This window comes from Sinocyclocheilus rhinocerous, unplaced genomic scaffold, assembly GCF_001515625.1.
Source record: "Sinocyclocheilus rhinocerous isolate Xijiao unplaced genomic scaffold, SAMN03320098_v1.1 scaffold19, whole genome shotgun sequence".
Taxonomy (NCBI): domain Eukaryota; kingdom Metazoa; phylum Chordata; class Actinopteri; order Cypriniformes; family Cyprinidae; genus Sinocyclocheilus; species Sinocyclocheilus rhinocerous.
This window is the reverse complement of record NW_015638975.1, coordinates 2918348-2938544: the sequence shown is the minus strand read 5'-3', so window position 1 is coordinate 2938544 and position 20197 is coordinate 2918348. Positions and strand designations below refer to the sequence as shown.

General features: G+C 37.7%; 3 protein-coding genes across 5 annotated transcripts in view; 2 read left to right on the top strand and 1 right to left on the bottom strand.

Moving 5' to 3' along the window:
- The window catches only part of LOC107750551 (nucleobindin-2-like), a 6094-nt gene extending 851 nt beyond the window's left edge, over positions 1 to 5243 (bottom strand). Inside the window, exons 1-13 of one of the 3 annotated variants that reach the window (XM_016565999.1) lie at positions 5055 to 5243; positions 4363 to 4503; positions 4047 to 4154; positions 3828 to 3960; positions 3579 to 3682; positions 2801 to 2986; positions 2626 to 2716; positions 2478 to 2536; positions 2261 to 2353; positions 2042 to 2131; positions 1729 to 1899; positions 1551 to 1611; positions 733 to 1002 (exon numbers count right to left, since the gene is read on the bottom strand). In XM_016565999.1, the coding sequence (XP_016421485.1) occupies positions 752 to 1002; positions 1551 to 1611; positions 1729 to 1899; positions 2042 to 2131; positions 2261 to 2353; positions 2478 to 2536; positions 2626 to 2716; positions 2801 to 2986; positions 3579 to 3682; positions 3828 to 3960; positions 4047 to 4154; positions 4363 to 4503 (1488 nt within the window). In that variant the 5' untranslated portion in view covers positions 5055 to 5243 and the 3' untranslated portion in view covers positions 733 to 751. Of the gene's footprint in view, positions 1 to 275; positions 1003 to 1550; positions 1612 to 1728; positions 1900 to 2041; positions 2132 to 2260; positions 2354 to 2477; positions 2537 to 2625; positions 2717 to 2800; positions 2987 to 3578; positions 3683 to 3827; positions 3961 to 4046; positions 4155 to 4362; positions 4528 to 5054 lie in introns of those variants that run through there. The other 2 variants (XM_016566000.1, XM_016565998.1) reach the window with 2 other exon arrangements.
- Positions 5244 to 6748: 1505 nt separating this feature from the next.
- rps13 (ribosomal protein S13) lies at positions 6749 to 9014 on the top strand. Its single transcript, XM_016566146.1, has 6 exons — positions 6749 to 6849; positions 7648 to 7696; positions 7786 to 7864; positions 8277 to 8446; positions 8586 to 8686; positions 8944 to 9014. The coding sequence occupies exons 1-6, from the start codon at positions 6827 to 6829 to the stop codon at positions 8975 to 8977; spliced, it is 456 nt and encodes a 151-aa protein (XP_016421632.1). The 5' UTR covers positions 6749 to 6826; the 3' UTR covers positions 8978 to 9014.
- A 4399-nt stretch (positions 9015 to 13413) lies between these two features.
- The window catches only part of LOC107750550 (pleckstrin homology domain-containing family A member 7-like), a 107530-nt gene continuing 100746 nt past the window's right edge, over positions 13414 to 20197 (top strand). The window contains 3 exon segments of the mRNA XM_016565997.1: positions 13414 to 13777; positions 13885 to 13961; positions 14136 to 14193. Coding sequence (XP_016421483.1) covers positions 13695 to 13777; positions 13885 to 13961; positions 14136 to 14193 — 218 coding nt within the window. The 5' untranslated portion in view covers positions 13414 to 13694.

The following is a 20197-nucleotide window of genomic DNA, read 5'->3' as shown; positions in this document are numbered from 1 at the left end:
TATGAGAGCCTGTTCTAGTACACCCCCAAAACAAAATCAAGATATGAGAGCCTGTTCTAGTACACCCCAAAACAAAATCAAGACTTTGTAAAAGAGCATAATAGGACCCCTTTAAAGCACACGTGTGCATTAAAAAAAAATTTTTCAATGGTTTTTGACAGGTTAAGTATAGCATAACAGGAAACTTGTGAAGCTAGTGTTGGGTTCAGTACAAGTTACGCTCAGGAGACTTGTACTGTAGAAGTAATTGCATGTGATGTTTTTTGTTCATAAAAGAAAACTTTTTTCAAATTGTTTATTTTTTATTGACCTTACTCTCAAAGTTCCCACTGTAAGCAACATTTAAACTCCAGAGTAGCCCTAATCAATTAAAAACTTCCAGTACAATTCAACAATATTCTGATACCACACAACTAGGTTTAAAGTAGCTCTTCGTGGCCATTAAAATTTCAGAAAAATAAATGTGCAAAACAAAAGCGTACACACATCCAATCCACTGTGCTGGAAAATAAAATATCCACAACATATGAAAAAGATATTTTCAATAACAAAAGAAATCAAACACTTATATCAAACCGCAAAGTCTGCATTAAATGTATTATGCTTACAAAACCAGCCAATTCCGTACTAGTTAAAACCGCAGCACACAACCGCAGGTAATCATTGACTGGGCAGGAGGTACTGTTTGTTGAAGTCTCTGGTGCTAGGTCAGTTTTCCACACAATCACGCAGGAAAAAGCATATGACCGTTCTATGGCACATTGCTGTGGTCGCGGGGCATCTGTGGAGAATCGTGGGGTGGGCTATTGTGTCCTGGAGGCAGTGGCTGATTTTGTTGGGGTATATTTTGGTGTTCCTGTCCTAGATCCTGTTGATTTTGGGGTGCATGTTGTTGTTGTTGTTCTAGAGGGATATCTTGGTGTCCTGGGGGCAGAGGCTGGTGCTCAGGGGGCACAGGAGGCTGGTCATGTCCTAGTGACTCAGGGACAGCATTCCCTTCCACTGTTATAAGAGATTTAGAGTGTTTTGTATTATTGCCAAGAATAACAGGTTACACTTAAATTTAATGTTTAAAACTCTAGTGCATTTGCCAAGAATGTTACATTGAAAACATGTTACATTTAAATGTTTAACATTTTAAGTATATTTGCCAAGAATGTTGTTTTTAAAAATAAGGTGTTAGATGTAACTGTAATGTTTAAATGTTAAAATGTATTTTTGTCAGTAATGTCACTATTAAAATACATGTTTCACTTGAACTTTAAATGGTTAAAATTCAAGTATGTTTTGGAATAATGGTGTGGGTATTTTTAATATTATTTTATATTAAGTTTTTTGTGCTTTAACAACATGTAGCCACGACATTGGAAACCATGTAAACCCACTGCATACAATAACTGATATAACGTTTCTTTAACCGTCTTCACAATACTGTTAACCTAGAAAAACATGTCAGTGGATCTCACATTTAAAACCCAGTGTAAGAATAGCTAGCTAGTGTAACCTTCACATGTATCTGGTTATATGTCTGAAGTGAAAGTATTACTTACATTGCATCTCAGGTGGAGGCGGAACCTTCTGTGTTTTTAACCGCTCCATATGCTCCACGGCCTGATAAGGATGACGCACAAAACAGGTTTTTTTTCATTTACTTGTTTTAAACAACTCTTCTTGTTTAGTTTTTTTTTTAATTCAATGAGCAGGTATGAGACAAATCAGTTCAGTCACCTGCTGCAGTTCTAATTTCTGAGCATTGAGCTGCTCCTGCTGTCGCTCCAGATCCTCTTTCTGCTTCTGAAGGTCAGCTGCTTTCAGATTTAAGTCTTCCTCCTGCCTGGCCAACTGCTCCTCAAACACTCTCATCTCTTCGTCAGTATATGCCTGGTTCTGTTCTAGAGTCTGGGGTCATCCAAGATAATTATTAAGTTGTTCCTTATTAATTAAAGGACTAAGCTATTAGGCAATCATCCAACATGAAAGCATGAATTAGTGGCTATTAAGCAATGGTCTAAATATCTGTTAAGCATGTGACCATACTCACTTCCCAGCTGTCTGGTTCAAGAAACTCTTTTTTCTTTGTGGCAACCAGAAACTCATCTAAGGACACCAGTCTGTCTTTATTAGAGTCAACCTGTAAAGGCCAGGAGATTACAGATTTAGAAGAAAAAAAAAACATTTTCCCGCCAGGGATTTGTCAATCTTCCTGAAGTTGCCAAGTCGTACAAAGAGAATTGGCCCATTGTTATAATCATCAGTTAACCTCGTTCATGACATGTTCTCTCATTCGCAGCCTCTCCTCCTCCATTTCAACCATGTCGTCCTCTTCATTAGTTGGATCATAGATCTTCTCCAGCTGAAAAAAATAATCACAATAGAAGCCATTTCATTTGCTGCTATATAATAGCAGAGCATGTTATAACTGCAATTACTATATATGTTTTATTTTTATTCTGTGGTGAATTATGCAACGGTTATACCTCTTTCGTGAACAGGGCTTCCAGCTCTTGTTCATCAAAGAAGCCATCTCCATTTGTGTCTGCAATACAAAAAAAAGAGCAATATTAAGCATGTCATTTTAACATTCTCATATCCCGGATTCATCTTAAGCTATCAAAAATATTTTACCATGCAGATTGAAAAATGTTTTGGGGTCAAAATCTTCAGGGTCCAGGCCATCAGCCTCTTCCCACACTTCTTTGAGCTGATCCTTGCTACCCTACATAACAGAACATTCGAAAAACATGAGCATATCCTCAATGAAATCACAAACATTAAGATAAGTAAATACGTGGCGACTTACGGGGTGATTGACTTTAGGGTGATCAGCATGTTTCTTCTTCATCTCCTCATAGTGCTCCTCTTCTTTCCTCCTGCCCTCCTCATCAAGTGTCTTCAGGTGTTCCCGTCTCTCGTGCTCTTTCATCATCTCGTACCTTTTAAATTCTTCATGCCGTTCCTTGTCGTAGTTCTCCAGATCTTTTGTAGCCTATATTGCAAGATCATAAATATGACTGAAATATAATTGCTTGACATGTTTTCGTCTTCAGTTATCTTATGAACGCGAAAAGAAGGAAAATGGCCATGAGATGTTTCTTGGATTTAAAACAAAGAGTGTTAAATGATGTTCTTTTTAAGCGCATATGGAAGATTCCAGAAATCCTTTAGAGTGTATTTGTAGAACGCAGTTCAAAAACATTTTTAACCAGTACAGACCATATTTAGTGAGTTACATCAGTCCCACTTTTATAAAAAACCTGAAAATATTAAGACATTTTTAAATCGTAATTTCCAGGCCTGGCAGTGTCAATGAAATGTTTTGTGTTTTTTCTAAATCACTGTGAAATTATTTATTAAAAACTACTTAGTCATGGAAATTTATTGTTATTATTATATTTTTATGCAATAAGAAATGTATTTTAAATGCTAAATATATTTGGCAGCTTCATTCTTGACCTTAAGGATTATCTTAAGCACCAAAATCAAGTATCAAATAAAGGGAATATTCAAGCATTCAAAGTAACAGCCACAGAATTAAATGAAATATGATAGAAGCTGAGTAACTGTAAGTAATGACGTACCGATTTAATAAGTCTGTCCAGATCCTCAACCTCAAATGTGTGTGGGTTCATGTGGTTCAGATACTCAAACTGTTTGAGTAATGCCTGGTGATCTACTGCAATATCTGATAAACATGAGAGAACAGTGTACAGAGAATGTTTTGAAGACCCATTTTGTGTTTATGGTCTGTTCATTCATTAATACGCCTACATAGGAGAAATAACCTCAAGCACTTATTCAACTGTAATTATTTTTACAGCCATTCTTACCATTCCCTCCTTCAATATCTTGCTTGGCTTTGATTAGGGTTCTCAGACGGCTGACTTCTTGCCTTTTAAGTTCATCCAGCTTGGTTCTCACATGGTGGCTGACAAAGTCAAGCTCTTTAGCCAACTTCCCTTGCTGAAATCAGCAGGAACGAACAGATTAGCTCTGTGTGACCCTTGTATTGTACAACACAACACAAATAAAGCCATGCTGTTTCTTACCTTTATATCTTCCATGTCTGTGTTGTGAAGCTTTTCTCTAAAATGTTGATCTTTTTCAAGGAAATCGATAACTTCCCTGAGATAGCGGTCATAATGCAGTCCAGTGTCCTACAAATATAAATAATTATGTGTATATGTATTGAATACAATAGTGTGCTTTTTTTCTTTGTAAATGCTAAAGTAAATGCTTTCAGAATTGTGAGCTTATTGCCACAAAGAAATAACCATGCATATTTATGCATCCTCACATTACAAGACTACTTACTGTAACTTGCAGCCAAAGCTTGTTATGTAATTAGCTGATCAAATATCTCACCACACTCTGGGGAGGCTCTTTGACTGTTTCCTCTGGGAGCTTCACCTTAGTTTTATCTATGCTTATTGGCACTGCCTTGGCCCAGGACATCACACTCGCCAACACAAGGCAGCTGGTGAGGAGCCCCTTTAAATAGGACATCTGGGAAAATCAGCACACATAGGCCTATAGATGAAACATTAGACGGAGATGACAGCTCTATCATATCACATAGCAATACTGACTGGTTATGTCGCAAACCCTAGTGAGCTGACTGCCATTTTTGGGAATCCCATGTGAATCTGAAGATTCGAATCGAAATATTTTCGACATCACAATTCGAATAGGGGTCTAGGTAGGCAGCTCAGTAGGGCTTGAGACACAGCCAATGATTGGCAGATCAGCTCTCCAATAAGCCCGTTACTAAGGATAAACAACATTAACAGGCAGTTAGCGGGTCACTATATTAAAGTGATACTCAAAATATACATGGTTTTGTATGGCAAGCCATATTGCATTACAGAAATGTGGTTCGAAAGGATGGCTGATCTCGATACATAGAGGCTAATTTCATTAGCTTTCATTTGACAGTGAAGTCTATGCCAGACGTTATAGCGAAACAAGTTGGACATTTTATTAGGCAAGGCAAGGCAGTGAAAAGTTGAATTGTTGATGCTGTATTTGGGTTAAGGCAATTAAATAATGGCACTTACGGTGTCAGATTGGTTTCTATCGAGCTATCTCGAGTGTTTTCCGCTTCCTTTCATTACCGCTGGCTTCCTGACTGTCCGCTATCTTGGACTGATGGTGATGACTTACAGAGGCGGAATCAGAACAGCTAGCGAGCTAACAGAGCAGAGCAGCAGGAGGAGACAGAGAGCTCGTCCACGTAGTAGATCATTTACAGCGCTTGATTTGCATATTGGGGTTCTTCTTCTTCTTCCATTTTTTGGCGTGTTACATCCTGTGTGCATACTATAAATGTTCGTTCAAATAAAAACTGAGATAACCAATTATACATTTTACCATCTATTCCTATCCTTGATGCTTTAATTAACAACCCTTCTCTCCATATTGTGTCGTACGCTTTTTCTATATCAAAATATACTACTGCCATAATTTCTTTCATTTTTATTGCCTTCTCTATTTCGTTACTGACTTTTATTAATGCATCCATTGTTGATCTTTTACCTCTAAATCCACACTGATATTTACATAATTTACCCTTCTTTTCTAACTCATAAGATAATCTGTGAACTATGATCTTTTCCATTAATTTACATAAGTTTGAAGTTAAAGCAATTGGTCGATAACTTCCTGGGTTTGTTGGATTTTTGCATATTGGGGTTTAGTGATATTGTTTATGACACCGATAGAAGGCTTCCTGAAGGGAGCGCGTGGGGGCTCAGAAAGCGAATCCTCGCTCAATCGCATTCAGATCATATAATCTTTCCTTTTAAATAATTTGTACACTTGAAGTATGAAAGATTAAAAATTGTTGCTTATAATGGTTAGTACATTTCATACGAACAGAATATTTTCCGAGTAATATCTATAAAAATATTTTTAAATCATTATTTATTTATCACAAACGCCTGTGATTGGTGACTGGCGCTGAAAAATGTAACGGGTAACAGGTGATAATAATGCGCGTGTGTTTGGATAATAATAATAGATGTTTGGATAATAATTAAAACCCATATAATGACAATAAGAAGCTTAAATAGATAATAAGCTTAAAAACTACACACTGAAGAGTTCTAAATAGGAGAATTATTATTTATCAGGGCCGCTAAGCTCCGCCCATTGCACAACTCTGTTAGATGCTACTGTTCTATGCGCTTATTCTATTTCTATAGCATGCTTACAGCAGTAGGGCTTTTCTTATAGCGCCACCGGCCGGTGGATATGAAAAGAATAGTGTATTTTTTTTTAATGAAACAACAAAGCACAACGCTGTATAACAGGATGACAGTAATAAAGTAAATGATGAAAAAATGCAAAAAAAGACAAGAAAAACATGAACCCATTACATCACATAATGGACAGAATTACAATAGGATTTTATGGCAAAGAACCGTTCTAGATCAAACCCAAAATGTTTATTCGAAATTAGAGAGAGAAGAGACTTAGTATAAAATATAATTTCTGAATTTAAAAAAGATGTAATTTAAATTGATTTTATGTGAAATGTAATGACGAACTCTGCATTTATTGATGACAGAAATAGATGGCAGGAAACAAAATGGAGAAATAATTGAAAAGAAAAACTACAATCTAAAAATATCACATTTAACATACTAAACTAAAGTCTGAACGAGGAGGGGGGAAAGGAAAAAGAAAAACAAAGGAAAAAGACTTAAAAGATCCTGAAATCAACGGACAGGAAGTGATATTTGACATCACTTCCGCCTCCATACTTCACTTCCTCTCGGCCTCGGCCTCGGCTCGGTCTTTCTCTCTCCTCGCTCGCAAAACCGCCATCATGGGTCGTATGCACGCTCCCGGGTAAACGTTTGTCTTACGCTAAAAACACATTCTGCAGGCCACATTTCCAGCCCAAAATAATGTTAACTCTTTATAACATATGCTGAGTCTGGAATATGTATTTCCATTGGAGCTAGAAAAGAGTTTTTGAGAAGTACATTTAGTCTTACTTTCTCTTCCCCTGTATAGCGTGATGGCAGCACATGTAGATTGAGGCGCTGCAGGATGGACACATGAAGGATCTTTACACACTGCTTCAGTTCACATTGACAGTTTATGTGCGGTCTGTTCTGGTATCATATCGCTTAGTTTAACAGAAGCTACGTTTGGGTGTCAGATGTGTTTCGTTTTTGAGAAGTACATTTAGTCTTACTTTCTCTTCCCCTGTATAGCGTGATGGCAGCACATGTAGATTGAGGCGCTGCAGGATGGACACATGAAGGATCTTTACACACTGCTTCAGTTCACATTGACAGTTTATGTGCGGTCTGATTGTTCTGGTATCATATCGCTTAGTTTAACAGAAGCTACGTTTGGGTGTCAGATGTGTTCGGCGGTTAGTTAGGGCTGATCAGACCACCTCCTAAATAGTTTTTATGCATTCATCAGAACATTTAATAGTCGGAACTCTAATTTCAAGTTCACTTTAGATCTAGGATACACTTTTGTTCACTTATCTATGCTTTATATATGACCTGTTGTCAGTTAACATGTTTACGGTGTGGCTTACTGAAGGAAAAGGGAAATTGTTTAGAAGTTGTAATTTACGGTTTCATTATGGAAAATGTGTTTAACTGTTCAATGCTTTATTTTTTTTAGCAAGGGTTTGTCCCAGTCGGCGCTGCCCTATAGACGAAGTGTCCCCACAGTAAGTCCACTGATTCAGATTTGTGTGGAACAATAATTCAAATCTAAATGGCCAAGGCTGTTAAAATAGTCAATTATTTTGTATTTTAGTGGCTCAAGCTGACATCTGATGATGTTAAAGAGCAAATCTTCAAACTGGCCAAGAAGGGTCTGACTCCCTCACAGATTGGTAAGTTCTTAGTGATATCAAATTAATCTTACCAAGTGCAGTCGGGTCCATTGTATAACAATAATTTCACAAGGTTTTTATAGCACGTTTTTTGTACACCGTGATCATGCAAAGACAAGTTTGAAATCAAGAACATTAAAGGAAACTATAAACTAATACGAATAAAATAAATGGAATTAGTAAAATGGTTACAGCAGAGGCACATTTGACATTTGTGAGCTGCTTTCCAGTAGAAGAGATTGCTTCTATGTTCATTTGTTGTTGTTGTTGTTTTAATCCATAATTATAGATGCTTACACATCATTTTTTTTTCTATCGTGTGTTTTCATATTTGTGGATTAGATGTCTGTATTGTGTCTGTGCCTGCACAATTTCATTATGGAACTAATATCACCTGCCATTTTCTCATTAGGTGTGATCCTGAGGGATTCCCATGGTGTTGCTCAGGTGCGTTTTGTCACTGGCAACAAGATCCTTAGGATCCTGAAGTCCAAAGGTCTGGCCCCTGACCTGCCTGAGGATCTCTACCACCTCATCAAGAAGGCTGTCGCTGTGAGGAAGCACTTGGAAAGGAACAGAAAGGTAATGAAACGGTCATTCATATTACATCATGTACTTGCATCTTTACAGTGCAGACGATCATTTTTGGAAGATTTAAGGAAAAATCAGTCCAATGTGTTTCAGCTGTTTTGTCTCATCATTGTCACTTGTGGTCTTGCAGGACAGGGATGCCAAGTTCCGCCTGATTCTGGTTGAGAGCAGAATCCACAGGCTTGCCCGCTACTATAAGACCAAGAGAGTACTTGCCCCCAACTGGAAGTAGTGAGTGTTTGATTGACTTTTTTTCGACATTACAATAAATTATTTCGCTAATATGTAGTGCACATTTCATTGTCCCATTCTTCCCTTGTAAGAACTGAGATATTTCTGATGTGCTAGATAAACCTTGGAGGTAAATTAGCAGTTTGGCTTTATTGTGCCAGCACTGCCAGTCCCCTTCACACAAAAAACTACTTTTGTCTTTCAAAAATTAGTTTTTCCTGAATTTATCTGATTTATTTGTTTGTTTTCATCCGCAGCGAATCCTCCACAGCTTCTGCACTGGTGGCATAAATTTGCAGTTTTTGGACAAATAAAATATCGGAATCAATTCATGTTGTTTGTGTTGTTTCTGTCAGACTGATTTGCTTTACTCCAGTTGGGTATAGAACTGTGTTGCAGTTGCATTATTGTTTTAGTAGAATACAGCGGTTACATATGTGTGTATTCCGTCACGTAAACGTCTCATTCAGAATCCATCATAACAGAATATTCACTTGGCTCTTTTCAAACAAAGTTCCTTTATGGTTGATGCAGTTGGAAAGATTTGTAAATCTTTTGAGTATTATTTTTTTCTGTTTAAATGATCATTTTACAGACATTAAAAGAAGTTTTGTGGCCAGCATTTTGTAGTGCATGTGTATTATGCTTTTCTATTGACCGTGTAAGAACATTGAGAATAAATGAGTTAAAATTATTGCTCAAAATGGAAAGAAAGGCATGTTGATATATTAGGTGTTGTCTCATTGACATTAATTTAAAGGAAAAGCCAGAGATCTAATTACATGTCTAGCTGGCACCCAGATTAAAATGTATGCCATTATTTGTTAGAAAAAAATCAACACAAATGTGTGCACCTGTACTGGATCATGAGAAGCTACTGTTTTGAGGAATATATACATGGCTCAGTAAGTTTATAAAAGTTTACTAGATGACTCACTAGGTGTGTGTCATTAGTATATAAGGACATGCCAATTATTCTAAGGAAATTGTTCAATTAGATTAAGATTGGTAACTTCATACAGAGAAAGACTAGAGAGTGAAAACTCGGTTCTTTATAAGGTGCTGCATGTGGATACACTGTCTGAATAAGTGACCGCGCTAAGGATCTTGTCCGCTAGAGGTCAGTGCTCACCTTTTGAAATGTGTGCTAATGGCAATACAAATATTCCAAAAGTGTAAAATGGCTAAATTTGTATTGTCTGCATTAATCGATGCCGTAGAAAAGAATCTATTAAAAATAGTCACCTGGTGTACAGGGTATTTTTAATAAGCAAAGCAAATTGACATTAATTAAATATGTGAAAATATGTCCTGGTTAAGGATGTCTTTAGTCAGCCTTTCATAACCGACACCTTTTATATCCTTTAAAAACTTGATTTGTATCTTTGTTCAATTAATGGAGTCTGGCTTTTATACAAAAAGCCTTTAAATCATCGCTTTAAGCAGTTTCTGAAAAGCTCTGGCGGTCTATTATGAACGGCACCATAACTCGTTTTCAGTTTGATTAAAAATAATTGAGTACTAATAGAGGTCACATCACTGAGATGAGGTATTTTAAACTGTGAAATGAAATAACATACATTTTCCACAAACTGTAGCTCCTGCAGTGCTTTCACCGTAGATGTGTACATTATGTCATATGACGCATTTGCAGCTAATACGAGAGAGGAAGGAGACGTATTGAGAATCAACTGTTGCAGATCACTTTATTCTGCATGCAGCGATTTAACTGCAGTTGCCTCTGTATGAACCTCTCCTAAGAGAGGAAAGTAACACTGAGTCACCTTGCAGCATTGTGAGCTGCTGGCAGTGGTGAGGAAACCATCAGCAGTACAATACTGCAGAGCTGCGCAGGACTGCACCCCATTACTAAATGTGTGCGACTGCGAGGGACAGACAGAGTAAACGGAAGACCTTTTAAGTGGTATTACAGAAAGCCCCTAATTCAAACAAGCTTATTAGCCGGACATGTGCTGTGCTCTGTTGGAGGCATATGGCATGTTATTCAGGCGGACTAGGCCACAACACGGAACGCGGTCAGGTCCCACCACGGTGCTGGTGTGCCCAGGGTTACAGTTCTGTCAGTCACAGGCTGCTACTCCCAAATCAAATCATACTGTTTAAAAAAAAAAAAAACAGTAAAAACTGTAATATTGTGAAATATTAGTACAATTTAAAAGAATTGTTTTCTATTTGAACCTATTTCAAAACGTAATTTATTCCTGTGATGACTGATGGCAGGCTTCAGTGTCACATGATCTTTCATAAATCATTCTAATATGTTGATTTGATCAGTGAAAACAGTGAAAACATTTGTGCTGGTTCAAATATTTTGTGACAACTCACTTTTATACAAATGCACTAGGATCAGGAAAATGTCTTTTCATGACAAAATCATGTTTATCCATATGATATTTCTTTGAAAAATCTAAATCCACACATCTGAACATGAAGTGATGTTTATTAGGCTATTTTAAAATGCAACTCACACACACACACTAATCTTATGATGACAGTTAATTTATTGTTAGTGAATACACTATGTAATTTATTTTACTGTCGCCTCTTTGCCACTAATACAGTCCTTGTCTTGTGGTACATTGACATATGTATAGTGTGACTTTGAGCAGTGCCTCTTATACCAGGATGAAATTTATGGATGGCATGAGGAGACAGGGCAAGTCCAGTTTGGCGCAGTGTAAGCATTATTGTAATGTCATGGTTGAGATGGCTCATTCTCAGTGCAGCCAAAGGCGGTCATAAGTGACGGAGCTGATAGATTGAAACCCTCAGCTGTGTCATTTTTATTCACCCTGGTACACACACAAACAAGCACAAACATCATGACCTTCCATATTAACTGCTGCCTGCACGGAATGACCTTAGAGGTGCACTCTGATTTTTTCTGCACTGTTATATAAAAGCAAGAGCACTTTTAAAAAATGTTTACAGTGATGTACACTCACATGATCGATTCGGTGTCTTAGTAGCATTAAAAAGTTGCTTTGTTTTACACTGAACCGATTGCCTTATTAACATCGTTAATTAACTTGCATGACCAGCTGAACAATTTTTCTCTGTAAACCTCTATTTTTGGACATGTTTGCAAGGGGAATGATCCATAATTTAATAATGGCTTACTGAGAATAGTGCATTTCTACAATGACATTAGTAATAAAACACATTTACTTTTGCATGGCTTCTTTGAGCTTATTTCCAGAATACAGTCATGAATTTCCCAGTTCCCATAGCACAATAACCACTAATAGCAGTTGTGAAATATCCCCACCTGCTGTTTGAACTGCACCCTACATAATGTTATTATTATCTTTAGTTTGTTTCCCATTTCCTTCACTCCCCAAAAAGTAAATGTTTTTCCTCTGTTATAGTTGTGAAATATAAATAAAAATATAAATATAAAATGTTTCAAAAGATATAATTACTGAATTGTTGAAGACATTTTATTTGCAGAAAGATGCAATTGACCTTGTTTATACACACATTTTCACATACTTGTACAGAAAAGGAGGTATTTTACAGTATAAGGTCAACCGTCAACTGTCAGCCAGACTACAGACTGTAGGTGGCTATAAATAGCATGGCCTATAGTGGAAGGATAATCAGCTGTTGTTGCAGTTGGATTGTTTCTTTTGTAGTGACTCTGCCCTGCCTTAGTGAGAAGTTTGACCGGGTGTGTTCCTGTGGTTATGATCAAGAATGTATGGGAGAGTCTTTAGGTATGAGTTTTGTGTCAGAGATTTCTCATACAGTACTGACGTATTGGCACGTTTGCTTTTATGAGGAAGTGTAGGCTATTCTTGTCCAAATATTAGCTCAAGCTCATGTGTCCATTTACCAGCAAATGTTTTGTATAGCCCAGTTAGTTAATATTAAATCAGATAACCGTTAGCCTATGTTAAGGTCATCAGCTGTCAAGTAAATATTATTTATTTATTACATTTATTTATTAGGTATATTTAAGTATAAAAATATGTAGGCCTACCTAATGAATAAAAACTTTTTGAATTACTATAAACATTTGAGTTACTATATTTATTTCAATTTCAATATCTTTATGAGTGCTCTGAAATATAAAATGAGACACAGTTAGTGTAGACACTTTTTAAAGTGGCTTTTGCACATGATGAACTACCACTGAGCATTAATTAAATATTAATAACATACCTGCATGGGTAGCTAAATAATATTATTCCTGTCTAGGTATATTTAAAGGTAAGTAAATGACCTAATATTTTCTTATTAGACCAGCTGCCCACGCGCACTCAGATCACGAAAAGTGGCGCGAACAGAGTGACGCGAAAGTGTAAACAAAGCAACTTTACGCTGTTTTTGTCAGCAGGGAGCCAACAAGACTTTCTCAGCATGTGTACGACTCAAGAAAAAATGTTTATTCCGCAAGATATGTTTTCTCAGTCGGGTATTTTTGGCTGGGAAACACGTAGGAGAAATGTTAGGTTTATAGACAGGTTTAACCTGACTAAAATAATCACTCACTTCGTACTATTGTCATTTAAATCATTAGCCACTGTTCGCCTACTTGTTACCTGCCAAAAAGCTCAAATCTGTGAAGACTGTTGTCATGACCGCAACACAACAACAAATGTCCAAATGCAGTCTGGCTTTAATACAAATCTTACAAGGTATAAACAAGTATCCAACTGTTTCAGAATGCGCGTGTGATTTGCGGGAATGTTAATCTGACCATGGCTTCAATGTGTAACTCGATCTGCATGAAGTTACACTCTTACAGAATTGGCTTTGCTCTAATAAAAGGTAGAATTTCGTCGGCGACATCTGTGCACTCCCAGCATCAACATCCCGCCTGATTAATGATGCCCTCTTTCTTTTCTGTCGGCTTATAACTGGGACAAAGACTTTCTCCAAGTTTGGCCTGCCCCTTTAACAGCAGTGCAGCCCTAGTGGTGATTATCGGACTGTCCGATTCCCTGGAAACTCTGCGGCGCAGCTCTCACTTTAAACCGGGATCATGGCGGCTCCGCTCGGGCGGGACACGCTACCTGAACACTGGTCCTACGGAGTGTGTAGGGATGGCAGGGTCTTTTTCATCAAGTAAGCAGCCTATGAAGGGTTTAATCACAGTCGTTGCATTTTATCGTGGTTCTGGTGAATCCGCACCTTTCCCGATGGGTCTCGTAACAGGTGTTTCTGTTTTCTAGCGACAAAACTCGCAGCACTACTTGGCTCCATCCCCGCACTGGTGAACCTGTCAACTCAGGACACATGATACGATCAGGTACGGTAATAAAGTATGCTTGCTAGTCTAAACTTTGCACCCTTAGTCGGATACTGCGGTAAGTGTGTTTAAAGTGAACATTGGAAACACGTCCTCTGCATAATTGATGGTTGGCTACTTGCTGTTTCATTAAAAACTTAATGGAGTATTGTACAAATATTTATCTCCCCTTAGATTTACCGCGGGGATGGGAAGAGGGCTTCACCGAGGAAGGCGCCAGCTACTTTATAAAGTAAGCGATAGTAAATTTCTGGTTTTGTCCTTGTGAGACCGTGAGGATGCGAGTGCAACTGCAAAGCCCTCCCCAATAAGTGCTCACTCACTCCCGCCTCTCGCAGTGATCAGTGTCCGCTGTCTGCTGCTCATACCTTCACAAGTCAAGAAAAGACAGATAACTGAGTCCAGTCAGAGGCTTGACTGAATGTTTACTGTCGATTTGCTCTTCAGTGTAGTTTATGTGAGGCAATGACATCGGGCAAATGATTTCCACACACACACACACACACACACACACACACACTCAATAGCATTTCCACAACTTGAAATAAAATATAGAGTGATTGATTATGGCACTCAGAAGAGACTCAAAAGATTTCAAATGTATTATCACTCCCTCAGACGTTAACGTTTTCCCAGCAGTTAAATATTTTTTGTAATTTAATGCCAAGGTAAAATAATACAAAGCATATTTAGAAATGTTCATTATTCTTTAAAAAAATGAAAAAAAAAAATTGCTAGTTTGTCTATGTCTATCTATCTGTCTATCTCTCTGTTTGCACATTCAGTAATCGGTGAATCCATCTATTCGTCAACATCCATCTCCACCATGTTCAGCAGGTGAGGAGACTCATGGGCAGATAGTAAGCAGCAGAAGTGAGATGAAGTACTGTAGACTGTGGCAGGGAGAGAAGTACTGCTTAGGGAGCTGCCTGGAAAAAAATTAGCTGCTAGGACACTAATCATTTTCAATGACAGTGGCAGTCAGAACTTAGAGAGGATGCAATCCCATAAAATTGGTGGGAATAAGCCTGAGAGTATTGGAGAGCTGCGGGGGCTGTGGTCAGTGCTGCTGTATAGCACGTTGCCTGTATCTCCTGAATTTGATAGAATGTGTGGCTTGGCACAGCCTGTCAATGATTTTTTACATTGATCTTGACATTGTATTCTTCCTTTCAGGTGTGATCAGTTTTTAAACAAAGTCTTTCTAGAGATGCTTCGGTAGTATGAATAGTACAGAAATTAAAGCAAAATATGTAATATCCTCCCTGCAATTAGATGTCGTGAATGTTGCAGCTGTTCCCTATGTAATTTTTCCCAAGATAATTCTGTGTAATTGTAATAAATACTTTTGTATTAATGAACCAGCTCATGCTCTTGAAAGATAATTTCCCTTGGAACCAGTAGATTCTATTTTCAGTCTTTCCTCTGAAATGGATTGTATTCAAGTTGGAATATGAGAAATATTTCAGTATTGCATTATTTAAACATTTCATTACTTTAACATGATTTTTAACCTTATTATAGTTTGGTAGAATTTCAGATTGACACAATACCTCAATTGCTTATTGCTTGTATTAGCCCTGATGTTTTGTATTATAGCTTTACCTGCCTAGTTGACTTGGATGACTTATTGCAGTTGATAATGGCAAGGAGATCTGGTTCTTTGATCTAAGGTATATGTGATGTGACCCTGGACCACAAAACCAGTCATAAGGGTAAATTTTTCGAAATTGAGATTTATACATCACCTGAAAGTGGAATAAATAAGCTTTCCATTGATGTATGTTGTGTTAGGATAGGACAATATTTGGCCGAGATACAACTATTTAAAAATCTGGAATCTGAGGGTGCAAAAAAAAATCTAAATATTGAGAAAATCGCCTTTAAAGTTGTCCAAATGAAGTTCTTAGCTATGCATATTACTAATCAAAAATTAAGTTTTAATATATTTACAGTAGGAAATTTACAAAATATCTTCATGGAACATGATCTTTACTTAATATCCTAATGATTTTTGGCATAAAAGAAAAATCTATAATTTTGACCCATACAATGTATTTTTGGCTATTGCTACAAATATACCCCAGCGACTTAAGACTGGTTTTGTGGCCCAGGGTCACATATGATGACAAAGAGAGCTTAAATGTGACAATTAGCAGAATCTTTCACCATTGTCTTTGCAGCAATGCTAGTTAATTATAGAGCCCTCACTACTGTTTATAGTCACCTCATGCAGCCCATTACCTCTCTCTGTGCCCACTTAATGGAGGAAATGAAGGGCATTGCCCAGCAAGACAGGATGGATTTTCCCATTAAAATTCTTCTCGTGTATGGCAATGTGCTGGACCTTACCCTTCCCCGTTTAGCGGATGTTGTACCCTGTCTGTACGTGTGTACGTACGTGTGCCCATATGCCCGTGGAATGACAGAGATGTATGGAGCGATCACACAGCCAATTCATGGTGGCTTTGCTCTCCAAAGTCACTTTACCCATTCGGCTCCGCTAATGTGGAAACCACAACCAGACTACCATCATCATAGCCAATATATCTAGCCATTCACTGTCCTTAATTGTATGACCTGCTCCATCTGAGATATACTGTAAGAATGTTTTTTGCCTGACCGATTATTAGTTTGTTTACAGTACTGCAGTAAATCTTTTGCATGCTGTGGCTTGTTTAATAAAATTGAGAAATCAACACTGCCAGTAAACAACCGATGTGATTGCACTTTATGCTGCACAATGCAATATTAACAAACTAATTGAGGCAGCAGGAGCGAATGAGAGTCAATGTGAAGCTACTAGATAAGATTTTTCCCCTTACGGATTTCTGTCTGAATGGTAAAGAGCCCGTCTTTGCTTCTGCACAATTACCATGCAATGACTTACTGCAGGATTGCAGTGAAACGAATGTTTACTTGTGGCTTATTTTCAGTATTAGCTTTGGAGAGCCCTTGAATTCATTCACCAGAGTAAATATAAAGTGCACAATCCTACAGTGACGGAACAGGGCTGTTGAGGATTGTCCTGTTGGATGGTGCTTTTGGTAACCCAGTTTTATTATTAAAATTGCTTTGCAATGTATTGTTCCTCTGTATTACTCATAAGTTGTTTTATCCAACGTAAGTCTCATTGCACACAGATGCCAAAATATCAGGCAGCCACAACATCTGACAGATCTACCTATGAGAATATCACGGCAATCACCCAGTTATCTCAAAACGCCACCAACGTAGCCCATGCAATTCAGAACACATTTAGTGTCTTGCTCTCTGCTTTGCATCTAAATAGCACCACTTTCCTATAAAGCTGTTTATTTGTTAGTTCAATGCTCCACTGGTGTCTGACCAGAAAACTGCCTCTCGTCAAAGCTGCTATAGTGAGAGGGGGTGTTTTAAAGGTCAAAGAAAATGATTTTAGAAATGTGTTATTGCTGACAGTTTTATTGTGGGCCATGTGAAGGGACTCATTGTGCTGCGTCTGGGCACAGCCAAATACTGAACAGTGCAGCTCAGAGGCCTTAGAGAGCTGAAATGTCAAGACTGTAAAGTAATGCACTTATTTGTGGGCTAAATGACATTACAGTTCCTGTTTTGATCCTGCTGGACATTGTCTTTGTGTCATTTTGTGTTAATGGGCTAGAAAAGGGAGCTGATTGTTATTTTAGTTGAAGAATGCTAAAATAGGAAAGGCTGCATAGCTTGTTGCCTATTTCTGCCTTTTTAGGTATGGTGAGTGCCTTCCAGCCCTTTAATCTGTCCATTTTGTGGTTTAAATTGCATTGCTTACTGTCTGTGGTTATTTGACTTACTGTGCCAACGAATTTAGCATGCACCATTTGTGTCAAGACTTGCAGTCGTAAGTGGCGGTGTGTGCGTTCCCTCACTCAAACTTCATGAGAAATTTTTTTTTTTTTTCTTTTATCCTCTTGTAATTTTATAAATCAACATTAATGGCTATAGACTGCATAGTGTAGAGTACTGAATGTTGTTAAATGTGGAGCAGTAGGGAATAGGGAGAGAGTGATGCTAAGACTGTCCTTGAGACAAAGCACGCTTGGGTTATATTAGGCACTCTCAGAGACCATAATTTCTGCTGATGTGATTATTATTTTTGTGGTTCATGAGGGACTGCTCTGTATCCGGCGTACTGGATTATTATCCAAATTATATTTGATATACTGCAGGCTTGAATTATGCCAAACATTTAATAAGTCTCATAAAATGTATAGCTAATGGATTTACTCTGTGTCTGTACCCATCCAGCATTCATCTAATTAAGTGATATGAATGGAGGGAAAGCATCTCAGATGTTCCCACTCATTTTGAGACACTGCTGCCAATACAGAGGCACATGTTCTCCATCACTGTATGCTGGAGAGGAGACTGAAGGTGGATCCTGAGTTGACCTTTAAAAGAGATCATTTTTTAAACAGGTGTCTTTTCCAGTCTGATAAGGAGTTTTCAAGTAAATTTTGAGCAGATTTGTTCTGTTAGTGTTAATATTATGCAGTTTCATATGAATAGATTTTAAGGTAGTACTGTTAGTGTTTGCAGTAGGTATGTACATTATACTGTGTGTGTGTGTGTGTGTGTATGTATATATATATATATATATATATATACAAAAATAAAAATCTTTTCAACATTGATAATAAATTGCATAATAGATTGATTTCTGAAGAATCATGTGACACTGAGGACAGGAGTAATAGCTGCTGAAAATTCAGCTTTGATATCACAGGAATAAATCACTTTAAAATATATTAAAATAGAAAACAGGTATTTTAAATTGTAATAATATTTCACAACATTACAGTTTTACTGTATTTTATTGTATTTGATCAAGTAAATGCAGCCTTGGTGAGCATTAGAGATGTTTTTCAAAAACATTAAATTTTTAAATATATTTTTAATCACAATAATTTCAACATGTAAATATGAGGAACACATACAGCTGTTTTTTTAGAATGACCTATGTGACTGTATTAGAAGGTTGTGACTCAGGACAAATGATCTCTGAAAGGTCCACAAAGGTCAGCTGAGCATGAGGGATGCTTTATTGAACTCAGTGTACATCAGAAGGGTTTGGCTGAGTCATAAAGAGTCAAGGTGATTCATCTCTGTAGCCTGCATTGGAGCCTCAGATAGAGAATGGCAGGAGGTCTCAGCAGGCCTCTGCTCCAGCCTGGATGATCAGACGTGTGAGGAATGGTGCATGTGCAGAGTTGTCCTTTCCACTCTACATCTGTCTCGCTTCAGCAGCTTTTCAGAAGGGTTCGAGGGTCAGTGTTGTTTATCAGAGTGACTGTCTGTCCTTCATCTTACCAAGGGCTCATATTGGCAGGTTCACACCTAAGAGAGTCTTTGCTAGGACAGTCAGGGGACAGAGGTCTTAATTAGTGCATACTGTGATATCCTATAGTTAAAGCATTGTGTAGTCCTTGGCTTATGAATGAAAATTGGCAGTATTTCAGCATTCTCTTGATTGCGCCAGTTGTAACGATGGGCTCTTGAATTATAGCATTATAGCATTGATGAATTGCATGAATTATAGCATTGATTTTAAAGTAATTATTGAGAGAGAGGGATGAAAGTTGTGTGTGTGAATTGCGTCTGTGCGTCTCATTCTGCAAATAGTATAGCTGTGAGTTTCGTTACTTCAAAACATCAGTTTTACCCCCTAGTTGCTGAGAAATATAATGTAGCGATTCAGTATCGAAGTTGTTATATGAATAAACCTTGCGCTTCAGTGAAGAGGACCAAGAAAAAAATGGGTTCTCTTTTAAAGTCCACTATATTGTGAACACCAAATGGACTGAGTTCACTTTTGGCTGGTTCCCTTTTTGGTTCACTTTAAGTGAAATGGGTTTGGTTACTTTAAAACAAACTATATGTGAAAACACCCTTAAACTGCTGCCGTGGGTTGATTTCCCCCCGTGGGTTAAATGTTTGAAATATTGCATAAATTACATTTGACTGAAATGGCCACTGGTAGGAAGGAAGCCTTTGAGCTGTGTAGGGATGCAGCGATTAACCGGTTTCACAATTAACTGCGCTTTAAAATATCACGGTTAATTAATCGTAAAGGCTCCGCTACACCGAGTGTTTCTGTTGCACAGAACGGAACATTTGCAACTTGCGCAAAACGAAAACAAAGTTACACTAGCGGTGCACCATCTTAAAATGCTGTGCTTATCAGAGACACGGAGGCTACTACACACACTAGATTAACT

Coding starts and splice junctions, on each gene's coding strand:
- rps13 (XM_016566146.1), top strand. CDS start 6,827: ATGGGTCGTATGCACGCTCCCGG. Junction 6,850..7,647: donor GGTCGTATGCACGCTCCCGG/GTAAACGTTTGT, acceptor TATTTTTTTTAG/CAAGGGTTTGTCCCAGTCGG. Junction 7,865..8,276: donor TCTGACTCCCTCACAGATTG/GTAAGTTCTTAG, acceptor TTTTCTCATTAG/GTGTGATCCTGAGGGATTCC.